This window comes from Lepus europaeus, chromosome 2 (genome assembly GCF_033115175.1).
Source record: "Lepus europaeus isolate LE1 chromosome 2, mLepTim1.pri, whole genome shotgun sequence".
Lineage (NCBI taxonomy): Eukaryota > Metazoa > Chordata > Mammalia > Lagomorpha > Leporidae > Lepus > Lepus europaeus.
In genome coordinates, this window is record NC_084828.1 from 67,648,690 (window position 1) to 67,669,037 (window position 20,348).

The following is a 20,348-nucleotide window of genomic DNA, read 5'->3' on the forward strand; positions in this document are numbered from 1 at the left end:
TCGTTCACGAAAACACATTAGGATACAACAAGTTAATATTGATTGCTAACTCCCAAACTGTTTCTGAAACACGTTTCTACTTGTGGGATTGGACCGTAATGTGACATCCAATATTGGATGATGCATTTGGCAAGATACGTGATTGGCGTTGGTAATAATATTTTTCCCTCAGTCTGTTTATTTCAGTAGTTATGAAATGTTCAGTGGCAGCAAAAGGATGATAATGATTTTCTGGTGAAATAAATCCACTATCAGTGTTTCTAGGGCCCTCACTATTTGTGAATATGTTTTACGGGAAATTTGGCTTGTGTGTGTGTTTTGCATAGCTCATATGTATTTGCATATCACTACACAGGTCTGATATATTGTGTTTATCCACATTTATGAGCACATGTTTGGGTAGATTCTTTTGTTGTCATTTTATTTATCAACTTGAAGAGGTCTGGGCTGAGATTCAAGAATATTGGAATCTAAATCCTAGTTCAGTTTCTGAGTTCCCTACAATCTGAAATACACAAATGCATATCTTCATTTAACCACCTTTGAGATGGAATAGTCAATCTGACCATCAAAATACCCAAAATATATAAGGTTAATGCACCCTGGAACACATTTTCATTGTGACACTCAGGTGATCAGGCCATGGAGCAGGAAATTTAATCTTAATTACTTTTTCTTTCTGATTTCCCTTTCCATCCTCCTGGTCCAGTGGAGCCTAAAGCCACATTCAAACCAGGCAATATATCTAAGTTAAGCAAGCAGTAAAATGATGTGGGTCTCCATGGGTCTCAATGCCTCCAGCTCACCCTATTATCAAATTCAACAAGTTCAAGTTGACCACCACCACACACACACACACACACACATACAATGCCTTATAGATCTCACAAGGAAAATTTATTCTGTTTCTTGACCATGCATTCCTTATGCTTTACAATTTACCTACCCTGCTCCTTAAATCTTTTAAATGCATTTATTATTCTACCTCTGGTCCTGGTTAGTTCTTCTCAGGCTCTTGGTAGCTGTACCCACTAATTTCCTGGCAAATCATTGTGTTTTTCACAGGCAGAGGGACAAGTGAGAGGCTAGAGAGGAGGGTCTGAGAGTCATGGCGAAAACCCAGCAATGCCAGTTCCTACAGCATTGCTGGCCACTGCTTCTATTTTAGGCTGTATGATAAACACTGCAGTACTTCTGTTCCCTGTTGTCTTGCACACTGTCCCTTTAAATTCACCATATTTGTCCGCAACTTCTAAAATCTCTTATGTGTTGGCTCACATCTCATTCCATTTTTTTCATCTTTAAAATACTGTTCTTCTCCCATTCTGTTGCCTAGCTCCTGTTAGATGAATTTCAAATTAAAGATTTATTCATCTGATTTAAAATTCTATCTTCTAGGATTTTGGATGCTTTCACTATAAAGAAATGTTAAATGTTTGTAAGCATGAATATACTTGCCCTGATTGGGTGTTATACAATACATACATATAATGGATCATCACATCACAAATATGCAGAAGTTTTATAAACAGTTTATTTTTTAACAACCTACAAAAATAATATAATAAAATAGAAGTACCTGGGCTCATCACAGATTTCTCCACAGCCAGGGCACAAGCCTCACACTTCCAAAGTGTGTGGGAAAATCATGGTTCTCAAGAGCAGGAGGAGCATGAGAGCCGTGTCTGAAGACCAGGTGGTCATGGGAAGGGTGGGAATAGGGGCTAGAACTGGTAGGTAAATGCTGGTGGTAGGCATGGTCCTAGCCTAGTACAATTCACTTTGAAGAGGAAGATAGGCAGAAGACTACGATTACTGAGAATCCAGGCCCTCCTCAGACCCCGAATCTCTGGATATTGTTTGCCACCTCTGCCATTGTTATAGAATAAAATCAAGGACCAAACTGCCTTAAGCAAGATTCATCATTGTAAAAAAACAATGCCAGAATTCTAGGAAAATTCAATTCACCACAGGAATTCTACAAGGGTGACAAATCATCTGTGGTTTTACAAGAGGAAGAGTGGCCACACATCAGCTAGTTATGGTCTTGATACGACACTCCAGGGGATTTTCCTACAAAAGGAAAAGATTTCTAACATGTTGTAATAGCAGTGACAATGATAAAGTGGTCACAGATGAATGTCAAAAAAGTTATTACAACTAAAGGAAAAATACTGTTATTGAAGTTGATCCTGCTTTTACATAGAAGAGAAACATTTTGCAGTAGAATGATTTGCTATCTTGCATAGTTTCTTCCTTGGATGAACTTTATCAAAAGCTAAATTTAAAGAAATTCTGGAAGAACCTGAAATTATGCTCAAGAAAGGCTACAGGAATATACTTGAGAAGCTCCAACTGCACGGTATTCCCCATGTTCACATTTCCAGGTGATCTTGATGTTCTAGAGAAGGTTAGTAGTCAAGCTGCTGTTTACCTTCCAAATGCCAAAATATTGTTCCATTCATAGATTTCATTGAACATGAGTACTCAAAAGGTTTAAAGAACTAGCCTATATATTTGACAAATATGAAAGTATCTTGAAGAACACAGAATATTTCAATTAAATAAAAAAACAACAGCAATATAATCCTGCTGAGACCCCCCCACGGACCTTAAGAATGGCAGGTGGCTGGGCCAGCGCCGCGGCTCAATAAGTTAATCCTCCACCTTGCGGCACCGGCACCCCAAGTTCTAGTCCCGGTCGGGGCACCGGATTCTGTCCCGGTTGCCCCTCTTCCAGGCCAGCTCTCTGCTGTGGCCAGGGAGTGCAGTGGAGGATGGCCCAAATGCTTGGGCCCTGCACCCCATGGGAGACCAGGAGAAACACCTGGCACCTGGCTCCTGGCTTCAGATCAGCGCCGGCCACAGCGCGCCGGCCGCGGCGGCCATTGGAGGGTGAATCAATGGCAAAAGGAAAACCTTTCTCTCTATCTCTCTCTCACTGCCCACTCTGCCTGTCAAAAAAAAAAAAAAAAAAGAATGGCAGGTGGCGATTTTGAATATGTTCTAAAATTATATATCTAAATGGGAGAGTAGATGGGCTTTCAGAAAAGTATTGTCTTAGTGAATGATGTGTCATTGGAGAAAGCTAGCTCTAGGGGTCTATAAGCAGTATTCTACAGGAATACCTCTCTCTCTCCCCCGTGTCTCCTGTGGGAGCCATCAATACAAAAAGTGCACATCTCTTTGTCTTGCTGACTCTTGTTTGGAATATATTTTTGGTCTTGAGTTTTTCCTTTCAATCCTTATTGAATCCATCAACTGGGAACTTATTCTCTGAATTTTTATTTATTGTATTTATTTGAAGGCCGGAGGAGAGAGAGAATAGAGACAGAGAGGAGAGTGAGAGACAGAGAGATCTTCTGTCTACTGGTTCACTGTCCAAAAACCCCTGGTAAGGGATGAGTCAGGCCAAAGCTAGGAGTCAGGAACTCAATCCAGGGCTCTCATGTGGGCGGCAGGACCCAGGTACTTGAGCCATACCTGCTGCCTCCCAGGGTGTGCAATTAGCAAGAAGCTGGAATCTGAAGTGAAGCAGAAACTTGAACACAAGCACTGCAATATGGGATGCAGGGGTCTCAAGTGCTGTCTCAATCACTCTACCAAATGCCTGCCCCACGGAAACTCCTTTCTCTTCACATCTCACACAATCCCCCCAGATCGCTTAAGATCAGGCTTAGAAAACCAACTCCGTACTTTTCCAATGTGGATTTTGTAGTTTAATTGTATTGGGCATTATTTTTAGGAATGTTTTTACACTTTACAAAAAAGCTTTACACCAGTTTAAAAAGAAGGTTTATAGGCCAGCGCCGCGGCTCACTAGGCTAATCCTCCGCCTGCGGCGCCGGCACCCTGGGTTCTAGTCCCGGTCGGGGCGCCGGGTTCTGTCCTGGTTGCTCCTCTTCCAGGCCAGCTCTCTGTTGTGGCCCAGGAGTGCAGTGGAGGATGGCCCAGTCTTTGGGCCCTGCACCCGCGTGGGAGACCAGGAGAGGCACCTGGCTCCTAGCTTCGGCCATTGGGGGGTGAACCAATGATAAAGAAAGACCTTTCTCTCTGTCTCTCTCTCTCACTGTCCACTCTGCCTGTCCAAAAATAAATAAATAAATAAGAAAAGAAGGTTTAGGAAATGGTCAAATAATTTCATAATTTTAAGTATTGCCAATTTGGTAACTTGTATTAATGTGCTGCTGGTATCATCCTCCCATGAATTGCCTAGAAAAGACTGACACTCTGCATTAGGTGAAAAAAAAAACTATTGGTGTCTGAATGTCACTAATCATTACAAAATGTTCTATATTGATAATAAACATGAAATGGAACATCTTTTGATTTTAAATACCATTTTCCTTGAAAGGATAGCACAATAATTTAGATGTTAACATACATCCAATTATCCTATCCCTATTGCAAATACACTTTAAAAAGATGCAAACACACTTTAAAGTGTTATAAAATAAAGACATTAAGCTCTGAAAATAAGAAGTTAAGGAGACACCATATTGAAAAAAAATAAAAAACACTATAAGGCCATCCAGAACAAACTGCCTTCTTCCTAATCTTACATAAATCCAGGACTAGTCCCATTTGCTTTCTCTCTCTTTTTAAAGATTTATTTATTTATTCAAAAGGCAGAGTTATTTATTCGAAAGGCAGAGAGAGAGAGAGAGAGAGAGAGAGAGGTCTTCCATCCTATGGTTCACTCCCCAGATGGCTATAATGGCCAGAGCTGAGCTAATCTGAAGCAAGGAACCAGGAGGTTCTTCCAGGACTCCCACGCAGCTGCAGGGGCCCAAATACTTGGGCCATCCTCCACTGCCTTCTCAAGCTACAGCAGAGAGCTGGAGTGGAAGAGGAGCAGCCAGAACTCAAACTGGTGCTCATATGGGATGCCGGCACTGCAGACAGTGGCTTTACCTGCTACACCACAGCGCTGGCCCACCAAATAGCTTTTTAATGGGTTGTCAGTTAATGAGTTTGTCAATCATATTCCAGACCAATAGCTTGATCATTAAAATGGAGATTAAGAGGGCCTGCTCAGGAGGTTAATCCACTGCTTGTAACAGGCATCCCATGTTGGAATGCCAGCACTAGTCCCAACTGCTCCACTTCCCATCCAGCTTCCTGCTCTTGTTTTTGGGAAGGCAGAAGATGATATCTCAAGTGCTTTCATGTGTGAGACTAGGATGGAGTTCCTTACCTTGGCTTTGGTCTGGTCCAAACATAGCTATTGTGGCCATTTGGGGACTGAACCAGCTCACGCTCACTCTCTTGCGCTTTTGCTCTCTCTCTCTCTTTCTCCCCTCCTCCTCTTCTACCTCCTTCTCCTCATCTTTTTCCCTCTCTGTTGCTCTACCTTTCAAATAAATAAATCATTAAAGAGGCATTAAAAGAAAAGCCCAATCCATCATCGTGTATAGACCTTAGTAACTGCCAAGAACAACAAAAAAAAAATTAGTCAGTCACATGTACAGGGTCAGAGAATTATATTGATAATAAGAGTGTCTCTCCTTGACATAGTCAGACTCAAAATAGCTGTGCGTGACGGGTTGTCCTGTGAGCAATCCCTAAAACCATTTACCTATGCTTCTTTGGAAGGGCCTGATAACATAGCTCTGTCAACAGCTGTAGCTGCTGTCGACATCCAGGGAGAAAAGGAGAAAAGGGAAGGCTAAGAGTATTTTTAAATCTTTGTTTTGTTTTGTTTTGGCTTTGCTTCTGCATTTTGGTCTTGACACTCAAGAAAGCACTTAGCTGAAAAAAATGTGTATGCTAATGTTTAAATAAAGGAATGTGGTATCTTTCTACTGATTATAACCTTATACTGTAGTTACTTTACTTTGCATTATGTTGGATGCCTGTTATCAGATACAGATATGTAGAACCTGCCAAGAAATGGAACTTCCTTGCTTGAGATGGGGCAATACTCAGGCTGATAGATCTATTTCAAAAGCCATATGCATGGCCTGAATTTGCTACCAGCCACTCAAAGGAAAGATTTGCCTCGGAATGCTTGAAAAGAATTAACCCTGCACCTACCAGAGCCTCGACCATAGGGGTCTGACCACTCACTGCCCATGCAGCTCTATTGACGGCTGAACAAGGATGTCAGCTGACCCACAGTAGAAGCTGTCTTCCTTTTGTGCATGTTCTAAAAAGGTATTCAACGCCTTCCTGGCACCTTTTCTCAACTAAAGACTACCATAAGACACCTGAGCCTTCATTCCATCCCATTCTTCTGGCTCATCTATGGGTTATGCCTGAGAATAGTCAGAACATGCTCTCTGTGTTTGCCTGCCAGTCCCTCTTCCTGCTTCCAAGTGGCTACCTTTAGTCCATTTGTGCTGTTATAACAGAATACCTCAGACTGGATTATTTATAAAAAACCGAAATTTATTTTCCAACTGTTCTGGAGACTGGGAAATTTAAGATCAAGACCCTGACATTTGGTGAGGGCATTCTTTTAAAAAAAAAAAAAAGTTATTTATTTATTTATTTGAGAGGCAAAATTACAAACAGAGAGAGAGAGATACAGAGAGAGGCCTTCCATTTTTTGGTTCACTCCCTAAATAGCCACAATGGACAGAGCTAGGCTGATCAGAAACCAGGGGCCAGGAGCTTCTTCTGGATCCCCTATGTGGGTGCAAGGGCCCAAACACTTGGGCCATCTTCCACTGCTTTCCCAGGCCATTATCAGGGAGCTGGATCAGAAGAGGAGCAGCTGGGATGTGATCCAGTGCTCACATGGGATGCCAGTTCTGCAGGCAGAGGCTTAATCTACTATACCACAGTGCCAGCCCCAGGGAGGACATTATTACTGTATCTTTACATAGCAAAAAATGGCAGGGAAGGTATGAATGCTCCATGAAGCCTCTTATCTAAAGGCCTTAGTTCCATTGATGAGGTAAGAGCTCTTGTGGTCTTGTACCTCTTCAAGGTCCCACTTCTTACCACCATCAAATTGGCAACACATGAATTTTGGGAGTGGCACATTCAAGCTACAGTAATCGATCCCTGGCCCCCCAAAAGTCATGTCCTTCTCACTCAAAAAAAAAAAAAACACATCCATTCCATTCTGATACCTCAAAAGATGTAATGTGTTTCAGCATCAAATTTAAAGTCTAAAGTCCAGAGTCCCATCTAGATATCATCTAAGTCAGAGATGGATGAGACTCACAGATACAATTCATCCTGAAGCAAATTCCCTTCCAACTCCAAGCCTATGAAATAAAATGAGTTATATGCTTCCAAAATACCATGGTGGGACAAGTGTGAGACAGATATTTATTTCTATTCTGAAAGGGAGAGATACATAAGAAAGTGTTGCAAAACACCCCCACAGCAATTTAGAGGAACAGTTATAGAACCCCTAAAACTGAGTGCACTTACCCAACATGCATCAAGCCAATAACTGACACTGCGGCCATCAGAAGACAGCAGGAGTGTCTTTGCAATGCACTGGTCAATTCCTGGACTCCCCAGTGAATATTCTAGTTCAAAGCTAGGGATGAACAAGGTGTGATCAGCTCATTTGTGGGTCTCTGGTTGGTGCACAGCACTCATAGTCTTCCTTTGATTGGTCAGAAACAGAATGCCAGTGTGCTTTTCTACAGATGTGATGGTAAGGTGGGTTCCAGCCAGGCTGGGGTCTATGGGAAGATAGTTATTACTCTGTTTGAACATGGCTTGAAGTTTCTGAAAAACACCTCAATTAAGTCTAGCCTCAGAATGTGAGCTAGAGGAGTGATAATTGAGCTCTGACAGTACCCTGCAGGGCCCACCTGACCCTGGTGCCACTCTTAATTCAGTGAATTGATGCTTAGAAAGGAGTTGGCTTGCAATTGCCACAGTGAAGACAGTAGGACTTGGTTACAAAAGGAGTGAAGATCCCAAGTAAATCTAAAACCCAGGCTACATGAGCTAGTGTTGTGTCACAGTGGGTAAAGCTGTGGCCTACAACACCAACATCCTATATCAAAGTGCTGATTCAAGTCCCAGCTGCTCTGCTTCTAATCCAGTTTCCTGCTAAAGTGCCTGGGAAAGCAGAAGATGGTTGGAGTACTTGAGTCCATGTCACCCACGTGTGACTCCCCACTGTGGCCATTTGGAGAATAACAAGACAGAAGGTCTCCCTTGCTATGTCTCTTCCTCTCTCTTTCTTCCTCTCCCTCTCCCATCACAGATTAATAAATAAATAAAACTTAAAAAATTTAAACCTAGACAACATTAGATCTTCAGACTTGAGAATGATGTCCTTGTCTGCTTCCCAGACACACTGAAGTCGGAGTCGGGGTCCCAAGGCTCCAGACACAGCCCACATAGCGGCTCTCGGTGGTTGCAGTCAGGTGCCTGCAGCTCTCCCAGGCTAGTGTTGCATGCTGGTGTCCCTATAGATCTGAGGAGTCAGGAGTGACTGCTCCCACAACTTTGCTAGGCACTGGCCTATTAGGGGCTCTCTGCAGTAGCTTTGCCCCTGTAGCAAGTGTCTGCCTGGACTTGGAGGCTGTCAGAGATGTCATCTGAAATGCAGGGGGAAGAGGACATGCCTCCAAGATTCTTGCACTCTGTAAGCCCCTAGAATAAGTGGCACGCAGATATTGTCAAGAGTTACAGGTTGCACCTTCTGGAAATGGGTACCAATTCTCACTTGAGCCAACCTGAGCCACAGCTGGGGCTGCCAAGGAGCAACATGCCAGAAAGCAGGGGCAGCAAGCTCTGAGGTCCCATAAGTGCTCTGAGATCCTCCTTTGAACCTGTTCTGTCCTTGAGGCCCTGTGATGTGCACAGTACCCTGGGAGATCTCTGGAATGCCTTCCATGTCATTCTTTCATTGTCATGAAAGACAATTTGTCTTCCTTCTATTATTCACGATGATCTCTGTATGAAATATTCACTTGGCCACAGCCTTGGTTTTCTCTTCTAAACATACGGTTTCATTCTTTACGTGACCAGATTAAGAATTTCCTAAATCTTTACATTCGGCTTCCATTTTGATTCCATTGTTAACTATTTTCCCTTCTTGGATGTCAATGTAAGTTAAGAGAAGCAACAAAGCTCTAGAGAAGTTAAATACAGCCAGGCGACAATTTTCTGCTTAGAGATTTCTTCCACCAAATAGTCTATCCATCACTCAGAACTTCTACCCTCCACAAACTCCTAGGATGTGGACATAATGCAGTCAAATTATTTTCCACTTTATAATAAGGATGCCTTTTCCCCCATTTTCCAATAAGATTTTTCTCATTTCTTCCCTAGGCCCCATCAAAATAGCATTTTTTTGTCCCTATTTCTACCATCATCTTGGTCATGTCCATCATCACTAAGAAGGCTGGCTGTCTACAGCTCTGCTCTCCTTCTGAGTCCTCTCCAGAATCACCTACAGTGCTCTTGGCAGTACAGAACTTGTGTAGCATTCACTTCAAAGCTGCTCCATCATGTGCCCATTTCCCAGTCAAGGTTTTTAGGTATTTGTTATAGCAACAGGCTACCCCTGGTACCAATTTCTGTCTTGGTGTATTTGTACTGCTTTAACAAACAGAATTACAGAGTCTGTTATTAGCTAACAGTTGTGAAGGCTGAGAAGTCCAGGATCAAGGCACTGGAAATCTGTGGGGCCATCCTGCTGGCTCCTCACATTGCAGAAGGCAGCAAGCCCAGGCCAAACGCTGCTTGCATTCTCTTCTACAAGAATTGTTATATCATTCATGAGAGGAGTCCTCATGGCCCAATAACCTCTTTTTTTAGATCTTATTTATTTATTTTATTTGAGAGTTAGAGTTATAGACAGTGAGAGGGAGAGACAGAGAGAAAGGTCTTCCATCCACTGGTTCACTCCCCAGATGGCCACAATGGCCAGAGCTGCGCTAATCCGAAGCCAGGAGCCAGGTGCTTCTTCCCGGTTTCTCACATTGGTGCAGGGGCCCAAGGACTTGGGCCATCCTCCACTGCCTTCCCAGGCCACAGCAGAGAGCTGTACTGGAAGAGGAGCAGCCGGGACTAGAACCGGCACCCATATGGGATATGCTGGTGCCACAGGCAGAGGATAAACCTACTGCGCCATTGCGCCAGCCCCTCAATAACTTCTTACAAGCCTCAACTCCTAATGCTACCAGAATTTTGGAGATGAAACCTTTAAATAATAGCACTGGCTACATTCAAACCATCCTTACATATTTTCCTCTGGAAGGAGGAGAGAACTTTCACTTTGCACATGGCCTTGTCTAAATACTGAAGGAGTTTGTGGATTCAAAAGGATCCCATAGCCTTGGCTGCTCATGTCAAGAGCCTCGTGTGATCAGTGACATCATACATAAGAGTGTTAATTGTTAAATTAACAACAGGAGTCACAGTGCACTAACTTCCCATGCAGGATCTCTGTCCTCAAAGAGTTGCATTATGAGAGTTAATAGTAAAACTTGTTCTCAAAGATTTACTTCATATTAGTGTATTAAGTAGAGGATACTCTTATGTCTCATAAGTTATAGCAAAAGATGTATCATTCTTGGGTTCTTCTTTTTTTTTTTTAAATATTTATTTATTTATTTGAGAAGTAGAGTTATAGACAGTGAGAGGGAGAGACAGAGAGAAAGGTCTTCCTTCCGTTGCTTCATTTCCCAGATGGCCGCAACGGCCAGAGCTGTGCTTCTTCCTGGTCTCCCATGTGGATGCAGGGGCCCAAGCACTTGTTCCATCTTCTACTGCTTTCCCAGGCCATAGCAGAGAGCTGGACTGGAAGAGGGGCAGCCGTGACCTGAACCCACGCCCATGTGGAATGCCGGCACCGCAGGTGGAGGATTAACCTACTGTACCACAGGGCCAGCCCCTCTTGGGTTCTTCTTTAAAGTTAATTAAGGAGGCTGGTGCTGTAGCATAGCAGGTAAAGCCACTACCTGCAGTGTCAGCATCCCATAAAAGTCCAGTTCGAGTCCCAGCTGCTCCACTTCCAATGCAGTTCTCTGCTATGGCCTGGGAAAGCAGTAGAAGATGGCCCAAGTCCTTGGGCCCCTGCACCCATGTGGGAGACCCAGAAGAAGCTCTTGGCTCCTGGCTTTGTATTGGCCCAGCTCTGGCGGTTGAGACCATTTAGGGAGTAAACCTGCAGAAGGAAAACTTTCTCTCTCTCTCTCCTCACCTCCCTCTCCCTGCTTCTGCCTCTCTGAAACTCTGCCTTTCAAATAAATAAATAAATAAATATTTTAAAAAGATTTTAAAAAATAAAGTTAAGTTTCTAAAAAAAAAAAACACTTAAAAAAAGGAAGTGAAATCAACTTTGAGACGCAATGACATTGAATAGCCCTTGATTCAACTGTTGAGGAATTTTTTTTTATTCATACAATTTGTTGAACTCTTTACTTGGTATAAAGTTAATCTTCTGTGTATAAAGTTAACTGAAAATAGATCATAGTAAAAAATAAGACTGGGAATAGGAGAGGAGGAGGAAGAGTAATGGGATTGTGGGTGGAAGAGTGGGTACAGTGGGAAGAACCACTATGTTCCTAAAGTTGTATTTAAGAAGTGCATGAAGTTTGTATTACTTAAATAAAAGATTTCTTTGGGGAAAAATATGAACTGAAGAACCGTGGCATATGTTAGTGTAATGCTTTCTTGGGAGGGACTGTCCTTTGTAGCTACATTATATCTTTACTTCTTTTTTGACTTTAAAATGTTTCTTTAAAAATAAAAATAATGGTGACAGAAAAGAAAAAAAAAAACATTTTCACTAGAGACACCTGGATCACAAGCACCCCTCATCTACCCCTTTCTTTGGGGGACATTGTAATGTATGCTATAGGACGGTTTAATCAATGATCTTGTTGTAAGCATTTATTTTTTTTTTTTCGTTTTTTTTTTTTTTTTTTTTTGGTGAAAATGGTGAAGTCATCTTTATTTCAGTACTTGACAAAATACCCCATAAAATTCAAAACTTCTACCATTATACAAAAATAGGGCTCTACAAGTGACAGTATCTGTCTTCATCACCAGTAGCAAATATATTAGGCAGAAACATGTAACTTCAGTGGCCTTGGGAGAAAAGTGCAGGGCACTGCAAGCTACACGTTCAGCAGCATCATAATGCGCAAAAGTTTAATCTCACCCACCCAAGAAATACACAAGGTTCATAATTTAATCATTTAAATTAGCGTTCCACAAATATACAGGTAATTTGATGATTGTGCATGGATACATACACAATGCGCATATATACAAATTCCAGTTGTAAGCATTTATTAACACCTTTTTTTTTAATTGTCCAAGTCAACTATAGATTATGAAGATAAAATGGAATAACTGGTGTTCTATAGTTTGAGTCTTCCAATATCTTCTTCCTCTAGCAATTTCATGGACATCCAGCGAAACATACAGTTCATCCTCCTCCAACACAGGCTCAACCCTTCATGGTGAGTACCTGAGGAAGATTCGGGGACATTAAAGGTAGTGATCTTTTCTACTTGGGTGAGGAGGGAAAGCAACAACCAATAAGACGCCAATTTCAGATGGGCACTTAAAAATGTATCTTGATGATAAAAATGACAATGAAAATCAAAATTCTTCCCAGTCACTCAAGGAAATTAGTCAGAGACTAAGCTTTAGATTTTTCTCTAGTATATTTCAAAAGGAAATCTACAAAATAGCAACTTTTTAGTCAGTACATCTGAGAAAAAAGTTGTTTTTTTTTTTTTTTTTTGACAGGCAGAGTGGACAGTGAGAGAGAGAGACAGAGAGAAAGGTCTTCCTTTGCCGTTGGTTCACCCTCTAATGGCCGCTGCGGCCAGCGCATCTCGCTGATCCGAAGGCAGAAGCCAGGTGCTTCTCCTGGTCTCCCATGGGGTGCAGGGCCCAAGCACTTGGGCCATCCTCCACTGCACTCCCGGGCCACAGTAGAGAGCTGGCCTGGAAGAGGGGCAACAGGGACAGAATCCGGCGCTCCAACCAGGACTAGAACCCGGTGTGCCGGCACCGCAAGGCGGAAGATTAGCCTGTTGAGCCACGGCACCGGCTGAAAAAAGTATTTTAATTTTTAATTTTTCATTAGAAAATGGAATGATCAGTCAACATGGAGATGTCTGGTCTGACATTGCAAAGTAGTTTTATTCATCTTATCAAACACATTGGGATAGGAAGAATAGGTGTTTTTGATCAACTGAACTTCTGATAATCTGGTATAGAGATCGGGCTTATCTTTCAATTACTCCAACTTGTGGCATTGTCCCATGTCATTTATATTTCTCATGACGATCCTTTAGTATTCATTCAGTTGCTGTTACACAGATCTCAAGATCCCAACCTTGATGTAAGTTGGTCTTTAGTAAGTTTTACAATATCGTAGGGATGTTCAGGCCATTCAAATTGAGCTCTTCCAATAACACATGAAAGAAACCCAACCGTGACTTTATACCACTTGATCAGGTGAGATGGCTGCTAAGATCACTCAGCTATTCCCCTTGTATCCCCAGGTGATGTCTTCACCAGCACAAGCAGAACATTTTCAGAAGTTCCCACAACTGCCAGGGGATCTACTAAAAATAATCATATCTATATCACTGGTAAATAATTTTCCATTGTTTTGCATCTTAATGTTTTACTCACTCAATAAATTTCTACTGAGTACCTACCATTTGCCAAGCACTGTGCTGTTTATTGAGTATACAGTGATAACATTAGCCTTCTGAAGAGAATAATCTATTAGAGATAATATATAGTAAGTAAATAATCATATGTTAAATTTATTGGTAAATAACCGTACAAATAAATTTGTGACAGCTACTATGGTAGGTGTTGACAGAGTTTAACAGGAAGATCTGATTTTAATTGAAGGCCGGGAAAGGACTTTAACTTATAATCTGAAAAATAGATAACAATTAGCCAGCTGAAAAACAACAAGAAATGTTTCAGGCCTGTGAAAACAACAATGCAAGAAAGATATTTTTGGGACAAAAAGTATTCCTATAATTTAATTAATAAAACTTGCCAATTCATAATATAGTCCCTTAATTTTTTATAATAAGAAAGCAAGGTATTGCTTTCTTATTAGGATCATTCCAATGTAAGTTCACAGGCATAATTAACTCTTTCACTTCAGGGGTGGAGGAACTCACTTCAGGTGATGAAATGTCCACCTGGGTGCTAAGTTTGTGCCTTGTAGAAGGCTGTATAGACTTCAGATCATTGGAGCATTCTCCTGCACAGATCTTGGGAACAGAGCTGAAAACTAAGGTCCTAAAGTCTTTTTTTTTTTTTTTTAAGATTTATTTATTTACTTGAAAGAGTTACACAGAGAGAGAAAGAGAGGCAGAGAGAGCGAGAAAGGTCTTCCATCCCCTGGTTCATTTCCCAAATGGTGTAATGACTTGATGAAAATAAAGCTTTGTTTGCTACTGTGTTGACCATCTGTGCAAGCTGTGAGTGTGTGTGTTCATGTGTGTGATCATGCTACTCTAGAGGTTTGATCTGTAAACTCTAGCCTCTTGTGTAGATGAGAATGTCATATGCTTAAGTAATATAGAGCTACATGAGCTTCCAGGATACCCCCAGTGTTTACATGGACAGAGCTGAGTTAGGATAAGCAAAGAAAGACCTTGGATCCCTGAATGTGTTATTTGTAAAGGAAAAATCTTAAGCACTGACTAGCCAGAGCTAACTGCAATTCAAACCATGTAAAATATTTTTAAAAATGGCAACTAATATTTTAATATTTTAAATTTAGCTCTTTTTTTTTTTTTTTTTTTGGTATACAAAAAGCAGTATAATAAAAACTGGGCAGGACTGGGCACTGGCCTAACAGTTAGCATTCTAATTAGTATATCCCACATCAGAGTGTCTCAGTTCCTTCACCAGCTCCATCTCTTGACTGCAGCTTCCTGCTAATACAGACTCTGACACAAACACATATGGATGCCCTGGATTCCATTCCCAGCTCTCAGCTTTGGTCTCCCAGCCAGTGTGAGCATCTGGGGAGTGAACCAGCAGCTGGGAGTGACTGTTCTCCTTCTGTCTTTGTTTCACTTTCTCTGGATCAAATAAATAATAAAAATGAAAACTGGGTAAAAAATCTTGTCTCCGCCTATAAATAATTTACCATATAAATTAAACAATGAAAAAAAATCCAGATAATATTTTCCCAAATGAACTGGTTCAATTCCTGGCTGCTCTAGTTCTGATCCAGCTCCCTGCTGATGCACCTGAGAAAGCAGCAGAGGATGGCCCAAATCATAGGCCCCTGAACCCACCTGGAAGACCCTGAAGGAGTTCCTGGCTCCTGGCTTCAGCTTGGCCCAGTCCTGGCCAATGTGGCCCTTTGGGGAGTGAACCAGTGGATGCAAGATCTCTCTGTCTCCCTCTGTCACTCTCTCTCTCTCTCTCTCTCTCTCTCTCTCTCTGCCTCTGTAACTCTGCTTTTCAAATAAATAAATAAATCTTTAAAAAAATTTCCCCAAATGATCCATGTGATTTAAATGTCTAACTATTTATCTGGAATGTAGAAATTTCACTGGAGTGTTGTTAGAAATAACAAAGGCCTGGAAATAATTTAACTTTTTAATGTTAAGAAACCAATTAAATAAACTATGGTGGATCCATTAGGGAATTATCCAGTCATTTAATAAAATGCTGTAAATCTGTATGCATTGCTATGGAAAGTATTCCAAGAATGTTTTTTCAAGAAGCCAAGGACAGAACAGGATGTATAGCATGCCCCCATTTGTAATAAAAAAGATATACAATGTTCACAATGCATATATATGCCTTATATCCATAAGCATTTCTGTTAGGACACATAATTGACAGGCATAGACGTGCCCTCAGAGTGCGATTGCAGTCAGTGAACAACCCCCACTGAGGTTCATCTTTCTCTATGTCTTTTTCAGGTATTGAGCTTGATAGACCTAAAGATGGGATATCCTGGCCGGTGATCGTTGCATTTTTGCTCTTTTTCTGTGTGGTATCGTTTGGTCTTGGAATAAGAAAATGGTGTCAATACCAAAAGGAAATGTGAGTACAAGAGTAAGATATTTAGGAACTGATAATTTTTCATTACGAAATATTCTCTCAGCAGAAAATACGATTACTCTGTGGAGATCCTCTCACACTGTGCTGAGAACGAAGGCTCACAGAAGTTCAGAGAGGTCTTCTAGCGCTCCCAGCATCACACAGTTGGGATCAAATGCACAACTCCTGCTCGGTATCCCTCTCTGCATTGGCTGGCTGAGCTGTAATGCTCATCAAACGGAGCAAGTCAGTGGGCATGAAATGAGAGCTGAGCCTCTCCTTACCCCAAAACTAAAACTGACTTTTCTTTTAATCCTCATTATTTTTTCATTTTCATGCATCTTTGAACTGCCTGGGCTGAGCTGAGCCTAGATGTTCAAGTGTGAAATTGAGTGAGAAAGGTAATTTTAAGAGATTTCCAACTGCTATTCATCAGACTGGGCTTTTACTGTACTGTTTCCTGTTTCCCCAAGGGGAAAAGCAACCAAGCATTGGGTTACTCCCACTCTGTTTGTCTTATTAAAGTTTTTTTCCAAAACTCTTTTCCACTCAGCATTTAGAAATGGCTTGTAAAGTTAAACCTCATTTTTCTGCTCTCTGTTTGGATCAGTCTGGATTAGGCTGTGTTCAGAGGAGACCCCGCAATACACAGAGATGATCTTCCATGTCTTACTGCTATTATCTGTGATAACACTTACCCATGTGCAGTAAGCCCTTTTACTTTTCGTAGTGTATCCTTGAAGACTAAGAGAGTGTTTTATGGTGGATAAAGCACTAAACTAATAGTTATAAATTCTGAATTCTCATCCAAGGACTACATGTTGGCCACCATTCAAGAAATTCATTATTTCTCTAAAAACTAAAGTACAAGTTTCTCAGACTTGTATCCACCTTTTGATATATGTTCAGTCTCTATTAAATCATCAAAACAAAGTGATAAGGCTAAGGGGAGCTTTATATTAAAATGAGCAAGTGGGAATCTGACTATCTGAATTGGTGTTTGTAAGATGTTCTATAGTCAAATGTCTGTATAATATACAGATGAAAATATCTCTCTCTCTCTCTCTCTCTCTGGTTCTCTCAAAATTAAGATACTATGAACTGTCATGGCATAGAGATGTTAGAGTCATTGACATAAAGATGCTTACAGATATATGTGTATTCCTTGATGTCAATATAGCTGGAGCATTTTCACAGCTAAATTCAATTCTAACCTGTATGCTCAGTGCATATCCAACAGAGATGAGTTGTGCTTATATAAAACACTGCTTTGTACAAGGATGACTTTGAGAATGCTCATTGATTCAGACAGAAGGAATTCAGATATCATTCAGCCAGTACCAACCAATGCAGGGGGATTCAGAAGAGCTTTACTTCCTGGTTATGCCATATTCTCACAGAACACAGTGTGTGGGTAAAGGTTGGTAGTAGAGTTGGCAAAGCAAATATTTTAAAAGTTCAAGTCTTAAGTTCCAGAATTTTAAAATGTAGTCTGTGGAGGAAGACCAAATATTTCCTTGCATAAGAGAAAAACTTCCTCTATTAGGAGGCAGTTGCTATGGAGAATATCAGTTCAGGTTGAGAGCCTTCAGTTACTGGTCTGATTGGCTTAGACAAGTTGCTTACAACTGCTAAGCTTCGATTTTATCGGTAGCATGAGGAGAGTGATATGAATTCTCAGATACAAAATAAATAATGTTATGATAAAAATGTTTTGCAAACTATAAAATTCATATAAATATTAATTAGTGATATGATCATGATGTTTAAATGGCTAATAGCACTAACAAACATAGTGTTAATCCTAGTTCTGGAAGAACTAGGAGGGTGTATCGCTTTCTTACCAATCTGTGTCCTGCTTTTAGAAATAAATACCACTTCACATTCTTAGCATTCAAAGAGCAATGTTTTGTTCCTAGCATGGAAAGACCCCCACCTTTCAAGCCACCTCCACCTCCAATCAAGTACACCTGCATTCAAGAGCCAATTGGAAGTGATCTGCCTTATCAGGAGATGGAGACACTCTAGTCCTTTGAGACTTTGTCACATAGCGAAATTCTGGAATACTATCGAGAAGGTAGATGTTTTGCTTTATGAATATAATTGCCCTCCAGCCAAGCCTCTGCTGCAGATGGAATGCATGTCAGAATTGAATAACTTGTTTTCCCAGCAACTCACCCTGTTTCATCTGCATATGCCTGAAATTCAAACAAGAGTGAGAGGCTGTGTCATGTCCACACCCAACACCATCTGTAAGGATTTTCTTGCTTTTGTAAAAGGTGCATATTAGACTGCTGTCATTAAAAAATGCTTGCAGTGTTTTTGTTTACTTCTCAAGTTAAAGGAGCAACCGTAGTTTCAAGCATATGCCCACACTCAGTCCTCTTCTTTGAACATCTTCCAGCATCCTAAACTATTTGCCAAAATTACAAGAATTTTGGAGTTTTGCTGCACTCCCCAAGAGAATTATAAGAAGAAAAAAATGGGAGACTTCCAGCATGAGTTACCAATAATGAAAAAGTACAGCCTTCCAACAGAAATTTTGTCATTTATTTTCAGTAGAGAAAAACTGAAAGCATTGGACAAGAGCCACACTCTGAGCCCACTTTCACCCTTCCTTCCACTGTGTTCAGTCCAGTCTCCTGCCTCATGGACCAAGATAAGGAGGAGCCAAAGAAATAACTAGTCAAGAGTCAAGTAGCTTAGAAGATACAAGACTTCACTGGCTTCTAAAATTATACCAGCTAAAACTTACTTCATTCTTGGCTCTGCCTCTGTGTATGTAGGTGTGTGTGTTCATAGTATGTATCAAAGTAGTATCAAATTATTATGTAAGCAAGCTGGTGCCCTAACCCCATTCTAATCCATCTAATTCTCATGATCCTGTTGTTCATCTTGGGACTTCCTGTTCATCCAGCATGCCTGTTTTGATCTGTCGTAAAACAGAAAAAGAGCTTCAAATGAGACTAACACTGATGAATTAGCCCTGCTCCTACCAACATTTTACAAAGCAAATCAAGCAGAATATACAAGTGACAGAGAATAAACTTAGTCAAACATTCTCTGTGTCCAGCAACAGTTTGTCAATGAATAAGCTACTGATCCCTCTTGTCTCCCTATCCCCCACACACTCTGCCCCAGGAAGAAAGAACAGAAGTTGGGGGCAGGTATAATGATAGGTCAATTTTGTATGGATTTCAGTCTGTAAAGGAATCCTTGGTTCATTTTCAGTACACTTACCCCTGACTGCACATGAGAAGAAGTTTGAGGGTTTGTATTGCATTTTTTTAAGTAACCATGGCTGTCGAACTCCTGGTCAAGTCAATCAGAACCTCAGAGGAGTAAGACACAGACATAAGCACTCTGATGTTCAGTCAAAAGTGAGAACTGCTGACCCAGTGAAAGCCCCTACTCATTGATAAGAATTTTGGTCAGGAATTTACCTCTTTTTGTGGCCAACCTCCAAGACAACTCCCAATGATTCTTGTATTCTGTTAGTCATACCCACGTGGTTCCTCCAACACTAACCTGTGTAACCCGAGAGTAATCAGAGTAAGCAACCAAGGCACCTAGGATGCAAAATTTTTAAAAGCATTCATACTCAGAGTCACACACTTACATAATCTTGACAGTGAATGTCAGTCCCAGGCTTGTCATAACCAGTAGATCATGTAGAAATGGGCAGAGTGTGACTTCAAAGCTAGATTGTAAAATACATTGTAATTTCCACCTTGATTTCTCTGATCATGGGCTCTGGCAGAAGCCCATCCTCACACCAGGAAGACACTCAAGCAGCACTATTAGGATGCCCAACTGAGCAGGAATAGAGATCCCCTTGTGAAGGAACTGATGCCTCCTACTAACAACAGGCATCAACTACCAGCCACAGAGGTGAGCTGTCTTGGAAAAGGAGCACTGTTAAGTCTTCAGAAAAATCACAATCTCCCTTGATCTTTTGACTGGGACCTTGTAAGAGTCAAAATCCCCCAGCTAAGCCTTTTCTGATTTTCTGGCCCCTAGACACCATGTATAATAAATGTCTATTTTTTAATATTGCTATACCTGTTTATAATTCGTTACATAGCAACACATAACTACTACAGCTCAATACATGGAAAAAAATAATGAATGCTTGCCTTAACTTTAATGTCTCATTAGTTCTCAAACAACAAAAATTAGTTCCATATATGACTGTTGCTTCATTGTGTATTTTTATTTAGTGTGACTTAATAATCAGCAGCTTGTGTAACAGTCATTGCTATTTTATTTTTATTATCCCATTAGGAGATATGAATACATCAGAGGTATAAGGGTAAAAAGCAAGAGTGGAGACATTTAGATTTTTTTCAGTAAAGGGAGAAATAGCT

The 20,348-nt window shown here is 40.9% G+C and overlaps 1 protein-coding gene across 1 annotated transcript in view; it reads left to right on the forward strand.

Moving 5' to 3' along the window:
* Positions 1 to 20,072, forward strand: part of CD96 (CD96 molecule) — a 116,699-nt gene extending 96,627 nt beyond the window's left edge. The window contains exons 12-15 of the mRNA XM_062207887.1: positions 12,330 to 12,395; positions 13,452 to 13,541; positions 15,861 to 15,984; positions 17,901 to 20,072. Coding sequence (XP_062063871.1) covers positions 12,330 to 12,395; positions 13,452 to 13,541; positions 15,861 to 15,984; positions 17,901 to 18,009 — 389 coding nt within the window. The 3' untranslated portion in view covers positions 18,010 to 20,072. The remainder of the gene's footprint in view (positions 1 to 12,329; positions 12,396 to 13,451; positions 13,542 to 15,860; positions 15,985 to 17,900) is intronic.
* The last annotated feature ends 276 nt before the right edge of the window (positions 20,073 to 20,348 follow it).